Consider the following 13,708-nt stretch of genomic DNA (forward strand, 5'->3'; position numbering starts at 1 on the left):
GGATAGCAGTGGAAGGGTGCTTTTCTGAATGGAGAGCTATGACTAGTGGAGTTCCGCAGGGATCAGTGCTGTGACCTTTGCTGTTTGTAGCATACATAAATGATTTGGAGGGAAATGTAACTGGGCTAATTAGTAAGTTTGCAGATGACACTAAGGTTGGAGGAGTTGCAGATAGTGAAGAGGATTGTCAAAGGATACAATGGGATATAGATCGGTTGGAGACTTGGGCGGAGAAATGGCAGATGGAGCTTAATCCCGACAAATGCGAGGTAATGCATTTTGGAAGGTCTAATACAAGCAGGAATTATACAGTAAATGGCAGAACCCTTAAGTGCATTGACGGGCAGAGGGATCTGGGTGTACAGGTCCACAGGTCACTGAAAGTGGCAACGCAGGTGGATAAGGTAGTCAGGAAGGCATATGGCATGCTTGCCTTCATTGGCAGGGGTATTGAGTATAAAAGCTGGGAAGTCATGCTGCAGCTGTATAGAACCTTGGTTAGGCCACACTTGGAATATTGCGTGCAATTCTGGTCACCACATTACCAGAAGGATATGGAGGCGTTGGAGAGGGTGCAGAGGAGGTTTACCAGGATGCTGCCTGGTCTGGAGGTTATTAGCTATGAGGAGAGGTTGGAGAAATTCAGATTAGACTAGAGCGATGGAGATTGAGGGGCGACTTGATAGAAGTTTACAAAATTATGAGTGGCATGGACAGAGTAGATAGTCAGAAGCTTTTTCACAGGGTGGAAGAGTCAATTACTAGGGGACATAGATTTAAGGTGAGAGGAGAAAACTATAGAGGAGATGTGCGGGGCAAGTTTTTTATGCAGAGGGTAGTGAGTGTCTGGAATTCGCTGCCAGAGGAGGTGGTGGAAGCAGGTATGATAGTGGTGTTTAATAGGCAGCTTGACAAATACAAGAAAAGGATGGGAATAGAGGGATACGGACCCCGGAAGTGCAAAATGTTTTAGTTGACGGACAATGTGATTGGCGCAGGCTTGGAGGGCTGAAGGGCCTGTTCCTGTGCTGTACTTTTCTTTGTGCTTTGTTCTTTGTTCTTTGGTGCATCACCTAAGTGACAGATGCCCTCTTTACCGATGATGACATGGCATCTTCCTGCCACCCTCTGGGAAGAGGACCTCTTTCCTCTTCCTTATAGGTGCCGGGCCTCCGGCTCCTTTGTGCCATCTTGGGTCCCTGTGCTGCAGTGACAGGCTTTGGCACAAACTCTCTCCCTCAGGACAACCAGCAACCTCTGCTAGCTGCCTTGAGTGTTTGAAACATGCCTCCACTCACTGTAATTGGACAGGAAACTCATCACCAATCAATTAAGGGCTCAACAGGGAAAATCTGATACTCAAGTCAGTTTCTCACTGGAGGCAGATTTTTCACACCAAAACAATCCTGGCTCCTGTTTCTCATCTCCAAGGGGAAATTCCAGCCCAGTTTGACTACTTAAGGGCAGATGCATAATAAAAGAATAACATTCTGACAATGCTCTTTACAGAAATACAGTAGCACGGACTGAGTTGGAAGGATGGGGATTACGCCTTGATGAGCAGATCTCATTGGTAGGCCGTGTCCTACAGACTGAGAAAATTCATATGTTTGATCATTCTGTGAGTATCCATCACCTCCTGTTAACGTAACAAGATTTTGCTTCCAAAAACATCATCGTGCTGAGTTGTGTCATTAAGGTTGTATTTCAGAGGATTATTCAATTCATAAAAAATGCAATTTATCTGTAATGAACACACTTTATTTTTAAAGTTTGTTGTCCTGTGTTCTGTAAACAATATCCTTAATAACTGCATTTTATGTCAAAGCATTAAGGCAAAAGAGTTGGAATTACTGTTTGAGATGTTACCCTATGATACTTTTGGGCGCTCAAATCAAATTCCTTTCTCCACTATTATGATCACTATGACCTTGTTGTTGCTGAGAGGGTGATAATCACTGGATTATTGCCCAAGCAATGTGTGAATTAACATAGAGACAGACAGATCAGGGAAATTAACAGTTTAAGGGCTGATGTGGGATAAAGGGCTTGGGCTTCCTTTTCATTGGTCACTGACACCAATACTGGGTCAGGAAGGAGCTGTACTAATGAGACGGTCTTCACCTGAACCAGAATGGGACCAGTCCCATCAGAAAGGGTAAATAGGAAGGAGGCAAAGGCTTTAAACTAGTTAGATAGGGGAAGAAATCTACAAAAAAAATGAAACAAGTTTAAATGTGAATGAAATAGAGAAGGAGAGCATAGTGCAGACAAAAAGGAGGACATAAGTGGCCAGGTAATAAACAGTTCTAGAACAGGAGTGTGAAATGATGGTTAAAAATAAAGTAGCCCTTCTGGTCACTAGATCTCTCTCAATTGACTAGGGGATCCACGGGCCAGATGCATACACTTTGGCAATCTCCTTATCTTGAGAAGCTGTATGCCTCCTCATCCTGCATCTCCATATTGAGGGTGAAAACAATGGGCAGGGTCTTCCGGTCAGCGAGTGGGGGCGGGGCCCGCTTGCCAATGCACAAAATGACGTGGGATGATGTTGGGCGGAACTCCCAACCTCACCCCGCGTCATTTCCGTTTTCCAGGTCGGCGGGGACGCAGCCGAATCAGCTGTGCGCCCGCCAACCTGTCAACGGCCTATTGAGGCCATTGAAAAAGTAATTAAGGTCGTTAGTGGACCTGCCTGTCTAACCTTAAGGTTGGTGGGCAGGCCAGGAGCACTGGCGGGCTTCGGAAAAAGCATAAAACCTCATCCATGGGCGGGATGAGGTTTCATGAGGGTTTTTAAATATTTAAGAAAGGTTTCAATAAAACTTATGGATATACTCGTATGTGACTCATGTGACAGTGTCTTCCTGGTGGACGTCACGCTGGGCCTTAATTGACCCGCCCACGATCAGGGGCGTGCCCACTCCCGCACTCCCCACCCCCCCCCCTTCACCAATTGGGGGGGGGGGGGGGGGGGGGGGGCAATTTTTCCCGATGTGTTCCCCATACCTTGTGCAGTAATGGCTCACCAAATCATGTTGCCTCCTTGAATGTAAGCAGCAGCTCTCCAAAATTTCTCCAAACACAATCCATAGCACTTTCACAAACTTTAGCTAAGCATAAGTAAGTCAAAAGAACTTGCCCTGCAAATTGGTGGCTAACCTTTTAAATAAAGCTATTTGGGGAGGTCTCTTGTGCTACTGAATGCATGTTCAGCTGTGATTCGCACAGGCATTCAGTGGATATGCACCGAACAATTTGGTGAAACGAGCATCAAATCCAATGGAACAGGTATTTGAAATCATGATACGATCTCTTCTAACACTTTCAGCATATGCACGCCACACACGTGCCAGCAAACTTCACAGCCTGGGGTGCCGTATGGGCTGCTCTGATACCGGCCTGCAGGGGGTTGTGTGATTTTAGCTTATCTGGGCTTCTGTATTGCTGGCCCGAATGGTGCTATGGAGCCCAATTTTGTGGACAGAGACAGTGGGCTGAATCTTCCGGTCAGCGTGCGGGGGTGGGCCCAACACTCCAACGCGTAAGATGATGCGCGATAACATGAGGCTTGCGTCCCAACGTCATCGCGCATCATTTCGATATTTCGTTCTAGCATGTGCCCGCCATACTGTCAACGCCCTATTAAGGCCACTAAAAAAGTAATTAAACTTGTTAACAATGCTGCCCGTCCAACATAAGGTTGGCGGGCAGGCGAAGAGTTCAAGCGGCCTTCGTGTTTTTCAGGAAACCTCATCCACGGGCGGGATGAGGTTTCCTGAAGCTTTTAAAAAATAATTAAATAAACTTTCCAAACTTCACAAACATGTCCCAGCTCATGTGACACTGTCACACGAGGGGACATGTTTAAATAAATGTTTACTTTATTTATTAAAATGTTTTGTAGCCCATTCAATCTCCCTGAGGCAGCTCCGTGCCTCAGAGATTGCTGCGCTGAAGGATGGGAGGAGGCTCAACTGGAGCATAAACACTTACATGGACTCATTAGGCCAAGTGACCTGTTTCTGTTCCATATATTCTATAATTTTAATAAAAGGTATAAAGCCATTTAATTTAAACCATTTGTCCTTTTTATTTCCCACCTCCAGTGCCAGCCAATGTCACCAGTAGACTGGTCCAGGGAGACTCGAAACTCCAGGATTATTGGCAGTCAGCCACTTCAAGACTGGCTGATGCTTTTCAGTCAAAGAAATTGTGAAACTGCTGGGAAGCTTTTGGCATGCCTTAAAAAAGTGGGACCACCAATGGGCTTTTCAGTTGAGAATCCAAAAATGTAAGTCCAGAGCAACAGTGAATAATATACTTCAACTTTGACACTATTTATTGTTACATAATCAAAGGGAAGGTTCATTCTAGGAGTAAACATTGCTGGGGCAAAATGTTGTACATTGGAAATGTTTCCAACAAGAATACAAATAATTGTCATGTTGCATCAGTCAACATGTTCATTTAATATTCAAGGTTACCAACATGAATGACTCTTTGTCTTGCAGTAGACAGTAGAATATTGAGAACAGGTTGCCAATATGAGTTCTGATATTCTGAACACATAGGATAAAAAGCACAGAAACAGGCCATTCGGCTAACAAGACAGTGCCGGTTTTATGCTCTACTTGAGCCTCCTCTCAACTTTCCTCATCTATCAGCCCTCGATTCCTTTCTCCCTCATATGCTTGTCTAGCCTTCCCTTAAATGCATCCATACAATTTGCTTCAACCACTCCCTGTGGTAGCAAGTTCCATGCTCACATCTCTTTGGGTACAGCAGTTTCTTCTCATTTCTCTATATTTCTTGGTGACTATTTTATATTGATGGCCTCTTGTTCTCCCCCACAAGTAGAAGCATTCTCTCTGTATCCACTCTATCAAAACCTTTCATAATTTTAAAGACTTCTATTAACCCCTCAGCCTTCCCTTTTCAGAAGAAAAGAGATCCAGTCTGTTAATGCTCTCGTAATAAGTATTGCCCTCCCCCCCCCCCCCCCCCCACACCCCCTGATTCTTGGTATCACCCTTGTGAATCTTTTTTTGCACCCTCTTCAGCACCTCTATGGGCAGAATTTTCTGCTTGACGTGCGGGGAGTGGGCCCTGCATGTCACCGCGCGCCATCGTGATATTTCGCTGGGCGGGCGGGCGTGCGATGAAGTTTAATGCGCACCCGCCATTAATTAACAGACTAGTTAAGGCCCTTAAATCGTCAATCGATGGCGATTTTCAGGCGCAACAGGCAGGCGGGTAAGAGACTTTTTAATAAAACTCATCCACGGGTGGGATAAGAGGGCTCAGTGGGGTTGTCAATCTGGTCTGTGAAGTATTTATTGCAGAAAGTTTTTTAAACTTGTCTGTGTGATCTGCAGCAGATCAGAATGAATTCCAGCAGCTTTCTGTGTACTTTGAGCCTTCAGGTCAGCACCCTGCAGTCAGTAATCTTTATCGGGCCTGCAGCTTTCCGGAGGCCTCCCTTTAGCCTGGGTATGTGTTCTGACGTCCACTGGAGGCAGCTCCTCTGAGGAGGAAGGGAGGGCTAGAATAAGGAGGAGGCCAGGAGTCACATTCAGCCTCCAGGGGAGCCATGTTTGGGAGTACAGGCGCATGTACAAGGGCCGCAGGGCCAAGAGGTAGTGCAAGGTGGAAGGGGCCGCAGAAGACGCCACTATCCTGCTGCCAGGGTATACAGGTGGCGAAGCAGCTACCTCAATATGTCTGAGGTGCAGTGCCAAAGGAGGCTCCGTCTCTCAAGGGAGACAGTCAACTACATCTGTCAGATGATTGGCCCTGAGATCTCTCCTAACTGTGTGGGTGGACACTCCATGCCAGTGGCTCTGAAGCTCACAGTTGCCCTCCACTTCTATGCCTCTGGCTCCTTCCAGGGCTCGGTGGATGATCTTTGTGGTGTCTCCCAATCAGCTGTGCACACTTGTGTCAAGCAGGTTACAGACGCTCTGTTCAGACGGACATTGACCTTCATCAACTTCTGCTAGGACCAGACAAGCCAGACACAGCGAGCCAGAGGCTTTGCGGCGATTGCTGGCTTCCCCCGTGTCCAGGGTGCAATCGACTGTACACATGTGGCCATCAAGGTGCCAGCAGGTGACCCCAGTGTCTTTGTCAACAGGAAGGGCTTCCACTCCATGAACGTGCAGATAGTGTGTGATCACAGGATGCTGATTCTACAAGTCTGTGCAAGGTACCCAGGCAGCTCCATGATGCCTACATCCTCAGACACTCCCAGGTACCAGGGCTCTTCAGTGCTGCAGCCCGGCGGGATGGATGGCTGCTGGGTGACAAGGGCTATCCCCTCGGAAGGTGACTCATGACGCCTCTCTGCCATCCAATATCAGAAGCTGAGCAGCGGTACAATAGGAGCCACGCCTCCACAAGGGCTGTGGTGGAGAGAACCATCGGTCTTCTCAAGATGCGCTTCTGATGCTTGGACCACTCAGGGGGCGCACTGCAGTACCCCCAGATCGTGTGTCGGTGATGGTGGTAGCATGCTGCGCTCTGCACAATCTTGCGCTGGAAAGAGGGGACACAGTGGATGATGAAGACGTTGAGGCAGTGGATGTGGCTGCACACGATGAGTCCAGCACTGATTCTGAGGATGAGGAAGCACAGGGGAATGATGAGGGGCTAAACGCTGACCCGGGACTACACCAAGGAGGCAGGGACACCCAGGAGGCTTTAATCCAATGAACCTTCAGCTAATTCAACACAAATGGATCAGCAGGACCAGCCTTGCCTGGCGCTTCCATACTCGGCACCGAAGTGCTAAATCTGCCAGGTCATCAGCTGCAACTAAGGGCTTTTGGCATAAACCTCAATGTCCAATCAAACACTCATGACACGTATGTAATACATAGAAATGCAGAACAAAGGAGCCACCCTCAGCCATGGTAACACATCTGGTTTTAATTTCACCATCATAAGGTCACACAAAGTCAAAACAAAACGTTTTCCAAGCATAAACAAATTATAATTCCCTAATCTCGGGCCAACACAAAAGCACCAGTGAGAAACCCGTGGTGTGCCTAAAGTGCCTTATGCTTATGTTTATGGGTGCTACATCTTGGTGCTGCCCCATCGCTCAGAGTGGCATCTGAGACAGCCTGCAGACTCTGCTGTCCTGTTGGCCTCGATGACCTTGGCGGTCGTCCTCTGGCCCGTGGAGCTTGTGCTGGGCCCGTCTGGGAGGGATCTGCCAGTTCCACAGCTGGCATCTCCCCAGTCGTCGCAGCCTCACCCGATTAAGTGGTCACTGGGAGAGGGGCGGAGCAGCTGGTGCCCTTGTCCGGAGCGCTGTGAGAGGAGCCCGCAGATACAACAGGCAGCTGCTGCATCGACATGAGGTCGCCCCGGACCTCCCTGCTCACTGTCGATGGATGGGCAACGAGCTGGGCAGCTTGAAGCCCACACCATCTCCCACATTGGCACTGACCAGCTATGGCCACTGGCGCTGTGAGGGCTTGCAGGTCCGAGCATAACCCCAGGAGGACCTGCTTGTTCTCCTGGAGATGCCTCTCCATGAGAGTCGCCACTCTCTCCATGGAGGAAGCATGACGCTCTGCCATGAGGCTCATTGCAGCAGTGATGCTCCGCATGGACTCCTGCAGCATGGAGACCAAGTGAAGCACAGCCTCATGTATCACTCCCAGATTCTCCCCCGCACACCCAGCCGCATTTCCTGCAGCTGCTGCGTCGCGGATGACCCCAGAGGCACATCATCAGGCACTGACTGAGCACGTGCCTGGTCCCCTGCAGTCCTCCGATTGCTGGCGCCATCGACACTCTGTCTCTGCCAGCTCCTCCAGCGACTGTGAAGCGCCCTCTCCACTGTGCCCCGGGACACTAGCCAATGTTCCAATGCCCACCGAGGTGCTCGAATCTGCGCTGGTGCCTGCCTCGCAGAAATGGTGTGACGCAGGTGAGAGTTGAGGGCCCTCAGGTGTGAGAGGGGGCATCTGGAATTGCTCCTGGCGGCCAGGCTCTGATGATGCTGAAATGAACAAGGACAGTGCATCAGTTAGTGTGCACACAGTGACACACTTCATCCCTTTCCCCTGGCTCATTGTGCGCTCAAACTTCCAGAACCTATAGAGACGAATATTGGCAGGATGGCATATGATCAGGAGGATAGCCTTACATTACAGGCGGATACAGACAGGCTGGTCAGGTGGCCTAAGGAACGCCAAATGGAATGGAATGTTATGTGGATAAGTGTGAGGTGATGCACTTGGGCAGGAGAAACAAGGTGCAGGAATACACGAGAAATGGCAGGACCATGGAAAGTAAGGAGGATCAGACGGACCTTGCTGGGCATGTCAATAGGTCCCTGCAGGTAGTGGGACAGGTACATAAGGTGTTTAAGAAGGTAAATGCCATATTTGCCTTTATTAGCCGAAGAATAGAATATAGGAGCAGGGAGGTCATGTTGCAAGTGCAGAAAATGCTGCCTAGGCCACAGCTATAGTTCTGCGTGCAGTTGTGAAATGCGCTTCACGGGAGGGATGTGATTGGAGTGGAGAAAGTGCAGAAGTCGTTGACCAAGATGCTGGCTGGGCTGAAGAGTTTGGCTTATGAGGAGACATCGCATAGACTGGGGTTATTTCCTCTGGAGCAGAGGAGATTAAGGGGTGACATTATTGAGGTTTATAACATTATGAGGAGCATAGATAGGGTCAACAGAAAGGAACTTTTCCCCTTGGCGGAGGGATGAGTAATCAGGTGGCATAGATTTAAGATAAGGGGCATGAGGTTGACAGGTGATGTGATGAGCAACTTTTGCACACAATAATATGGGACGCACTGGCTGAAGGGGTGATGGACACAGAAACCCTCCTAACATGTAATAAGTATTTGGATGTGCAGTTGCGATGCCGCATACAAGGCCATGGGGATAGTGGTCGGAAATGGGATAAGGCAACTTTGGAAGGTGCTAGAGATGCGCATCTTTGAAGGGCCGAGGGACCTTTGTCTATGGCTCACACCTCTGACTCTATCAGCCTGTGAATGAGCAATGTTGCAACAATAACGAATCAAACAATCACCAGTGCTATGGACGTTGGGAGGACATAGCGAATCTCATTGTTGGCCTCAAATACCTGGCCATTCCACCCCAGCCTCACCGACACCAGTTGACCTGGGCGCATGGCGCATCTTAAGCTCCAAGGCCTCCTACCCAAAGCGGCTTAACATCATGAGGCGAGCCTGGCCGCCTCCAGTCCGCGAATGCTCACACGCATTGTGAGCATTCTTCTCCTGATAAACAGAGGCCATTCACTGTGGCTAATCGCACATGGACTCTGCACACGCATGCCACACCCCAACCACAGTGGCCCATATCAGGCCTCCAGTGCCTCCTCTCCCTGATAATGCTGATCAGTCACACAAAGATAGTATGCCTGCTCCCAACCACCCCTCAACGGCCACTTTGGACACATTCTGCATACATCACTTTAGGAAACACACGGTATTTGCTCCCATAGCAAGGAGGCGCAACTACATGCAGCGTGGAGAGCAGCAGATGGCTCTTGGCCATGACACCTTGAGGGTCCCCTTTCCACCATCTCATCACCGTGAACAGGACATGTGTTGGAGTTATGAGTATGTGTCGAGCTGCATCTCCTGCAGGTTGCCCCCAGACCAGTCATGTGCGACTAAGAGCAACACAGAGTGTGGGGGAGAACTCATCTCCTCACGGCCCACTGAGGCTGATGTAAGCATGGGCACTATCTGCTTGCCCACTCAGCGTACGAGAAATGCCCAACATGATTCAATGCAGTCATGACAGTAAGACTTTTTGGGGGAGGCCCCTCAAAGGTTAAGTCTACCTGCTGGGTTAAATGCCCAACACCAACATGGTACTTGCCCTGCCAGAGCACAACAAATCGTTGAAGCGCTTACGGCACTGGATCTAGGTGCGCTGCACCACGTCGCGGGAGCTCACCACCTCCGCCACCTCCTCCCAGGCACGTTTAGTCATGTGGGGGGGCTTCCTCCTCCCGTCCTGGGGGACCAACACCTCCCGCTGTGCTGCCACCTCCTCGAGGAGGGCAGCAAGGCAGTCATAAGAAAAACGAGGGGCACATTGGCCCCCCGCTGGCCTACCCTGCAGCCTGCCCTGCTCCTGTGGCCTTCCCTCCAGCGTGCCCTGTGGTGTGACCTGGATGTGGCCATTGTGAGCAGCCTACAGGAGGCTGCTAGGCCTTCCTTTAAACAGACTGCCGGGTCGCCATTGGACCCGGCGGTCTGTGCACGCCCGCCACAGCCCGCACACTCCCGCTATTCACAGGAGTCAGAAATGCGCTGGGTGGGCTTTAATTGGCCCACCCACGTAAAATGGTGGCGCGGCCCTGATCACGGGCGCCGATCAGCTCCGCAGCCGCTCCTGCTCCGCCCACCCGACAGGCAGAAAATTCTGCCCTATGCCTTTCTTATACTATGACGACCAGAATTGTGCGCAGTACTCCAGATGTTGCCTGGCCAAGGTTCAATACAGGTTTAGCAAAGCTTCTTTACTTTCCAATTCTTGTTAACCTGTGTTGCTACTTCTAGTGATCTGTGTTTATGTTCCCCAACCCCAATTGCTCCTCTACCCCATTTAGGTTCTTAATTTCTAGGTAATATGCAATCTCCTTATTTTTGTTGCCAAAATATAATATTTGTGTTGAAATTAATTTGCCAATTTTATGTTCATTCTGCAAGTTTATTAACTTCTTTTTGTAATTTGTTGCAGTCATTCTCAGCATCTCCCTCAATTTGGAGTCACCTGGAAATTTAGAAATTGTTTTGTTTTAAATTCCAAATTGTTACTACAACTCATGAACAACAGTGGTCCCACCACTGATCCTTGTAGTGTCCCACTCCCCACCTTCTGCCACTCTTAATAACTACCCTTTACCTCTACTCTCTGCTTTCTGTCTTGAGGCCTGCTAGCTATACATTCTGGTACTTTGTCCCCTAGCTCTGCATTCTCTGACCTTATTCATTAGATTATTAATGTGGTATCTTTATGAAGGCCTTGTGAAAATCTAGATAAATTACATATACTACATTACCCTTGTCTACTCTTTTTTTAAACCTTGTCCAAAAATTCGACATGGTTAGTTAAGCAAGGCCTTCCCTTTTGAAATCCATGCTGACTATTTTTATTATATTTTTGGCTTTGAGATGTTCTTTCATTCTCTCCTTCAGTGGGGATTCCAAGACTTTTCCTACCGCTGATGTTAAACTGACCGCGTTATAATTCCTTGGACATGTTCCATCTCCCTTCTTAAATTAGGCATTGACTTGTGGTACCTCATCACTCTTGATTGCCACTCATCCACCCCCTCCAAGATGGTGACATCTATCCTAAAGTGTCATTCTTAATTGTAAATGTTTAGCATAATATCTTTCTTTTTTCCTCCATGCTTCTGTTTATGAATTCAAGGATCCTGTGTGTTTTTTTAATGACCTTATTGCCTTCTCCGGCCACCTTGTGAATGTGAACCACATGGACCTGATTTTTAGGCCCTACTGGGGCTGCACACGGGAGCTAAAAATAACACCGACGGCCTTTGTACTACTTCCCTGGCTCCAACCTGTCCTGGGCCATTTACCTGCAAGTGGGATGGGCAGGGGGCAGAATGGGTAGCCTATTAAAGTAATTAACTGCCTGTTAACAGAGGCCTACTGGTTCCAGTTGGCCTGCTGATTCCCACAGGCAGTGTGGGTCAGTTTAGATGTCTGGAGCTAGGTTCCTGGTGACAGAACAGGAGGTCAGCACTCCAGGCATGCCTAGGCCTCCCTGCTTAGGTGCAGCAGCAGCCTCAGGCCACCCTGTAGAGGGGTCTCCCAAAAGTGGTGGCCTGGTAGCAAAACCCTTTTTTTAAATTTTAAATTCAAAAAGGTTTGAGAGAGGGCACCTCCATTTTGAAGCTATTTTGAACCTTTATTTGGGCCATCACAGCCTAGTGCTCCTTTCAAGCTGGAAGGCAGCTGATTGACCCTCTAACTTTGAGATGCTGCCCACTGTCCTCAATTGGCCACCCCAGGGAAAATCACACCGAGTGATTGTTTCCCACACAGTGCAGGCTTCTGGCCTACATTTGAGCCTGATGACAGGATTCAGAAGCTTGCACAGAAAATCCTGCCCAAGGTCTCACCCCCTTTAAAACTGTGTCATGTAACTAATGTTGTCCCTCCTCATCCTTCCTTCCAAAGTGCATCACTTCACTTTTCTGCATTAAATTTCATCCGCCATGTTTCCATCCATTTCACCAGTCTGGCTATGTCCACCTGAAGTCTGCTATTACTCTCATCGCTATTTACTGCATTCCCAAGTTTCGTCATTTGCAAGTCCAGTTCATGAATCTATCAAAAGGAGCAGTGGTCCTAATCCTGACTCTTGGGGGACACCTCTGTTCCATCCAGCCTGGAACACAACCATTCATCAGTACATCCTGTTTTCTGTCTCTTAGCCAATTTCCTGTTCACACCACCACTGCTCAGTTCATAGCACCCTCGCCTTTGAATCAGAGGGTTGTGGGTTCATGTCCCACTCCTGGAAACCAAGAACTGTGATTGTACTCGAAAGAGTTGCAATCTCTGACTGTTGATAACGCGAAAGAATTTTTTTTTTTAATCCCATGAGAATCAATTTTGCTAATTAATCTATTATGTAGACACTATCATGTACCCCAAACAATAAATGCAGATTTAGTCTGCATATTTTGAAGTTAATTTACTCAACATCAACTGTACTATTTTCACAATCAACTCTGTTATTTCGTCAAAGAATTCCATTAAATTGTCTGACAAGATTTTCCTTTGACAAATCCACGTTAGTTGCCATTTATTACCCTATGTTCTCAAAGTGACAATTGATTTCATCCTGGATTATGGACTCTAGAAGTTTCCCAGCTGCTAATGTTAGACTGATTGGCCTGTAGTTGCCAGGTTTAATCCTCTCCCCTTTTTTGAACAACAATGCAGCAAGTACAATTTTCCAGTCCTCTCACACTACTTCCATAATTAAGGAGAATTGAAAGATTCTTGCCAGGGCCTCCATTATTTCCTTCAGCAAACTGGGATGCATCCTAATTGATTTTTCTAGTTTGAGCGCTGCCAACCTTTTTAAGTACTTGCATAATTAATAAATAAATATTTAATATAATGGCCCAGAACTTCTAATCTCCAGGGTCATACCAGGGAGGTACCCCAGAAGATGCGCTGGGACTGCCCGGGAAGTTCAAACTTCTGATGGGCAGTTACCCTGCACTGGGAACCATCGAAAACTCTGATTTAAATCAGAAACCTCAGATGGTTTCCACTCACTTAGCAGAATAGCTACCCAGGATCAGTTAGAACAATTAAAACCACTTCTAACTCCTGGGTAACTATGGCACTGAAGGCTCTTCCCTCCCCACCCCAGAAGCACCTACTGGACCCCCCCACACTCCTGATTACCCTCCCAGCCCTACAACTATTCCCCCACCCCCTCAGTTAACCCCCTGCAGCCCTGATTACCCTCCCGACCCCATGAGTACTCCCCACCCCATCAATTAAACCCCCACACCCCCGACTACCCTCCCAACGACCCAACTACTCCCCCACCCCCTTGACTAACGTCCACCCGGCCCCTGATCACCCTGCCGGCTAACCACCTGATCCCCCCCCAACTACCCCCAGATCCTTCTGATCAGCC

General features: G+C 48.4%; 1 protein-coding gene across 2 annotated transcripts in view; it reads left to right on the forward strand.

The window, feature by feature from the left end:
- The window catches only part of LOC144682908 (piwi-like protein 4), a 73,813-nt gene that overhangs the window by 37,778 nt on the left and 22,327 nt on the right, over positions 1-13,708 (forward strand). For both annotated transcript variants that reach the window (XM_078545786.1, XM_078545787.1), the window contains 2 exons: positions 1,510-1,621; positions 4,113-4,297. In XM_078545786.1, coding sequence (XP_078401912.1) covers positions 1,510-1,621; positions 4,113-4,297 — 297 coding nt within the window. The remainder of the gene's footprint in view (positions 1-1,509; positions 1,622-4,112; positions 4,298-13,708) is intronic.

The sequence above is a fragment of the Cetorhinus maximus genome, chromosome 7, assembly GCF_964194155.1.
Source record: "Cetorhinus maximus chromosome 7, sCetMax3.hap1.1, whole genome shotgun sequence".
In the NCBI taxonomy this organism is placed as follows: Eukaryota; Metazoa; Chordata; class Chondrichthyes; order Lamniformes; family Cetorhinidae; genus Cetorhinus; species Cetorhinus maximus.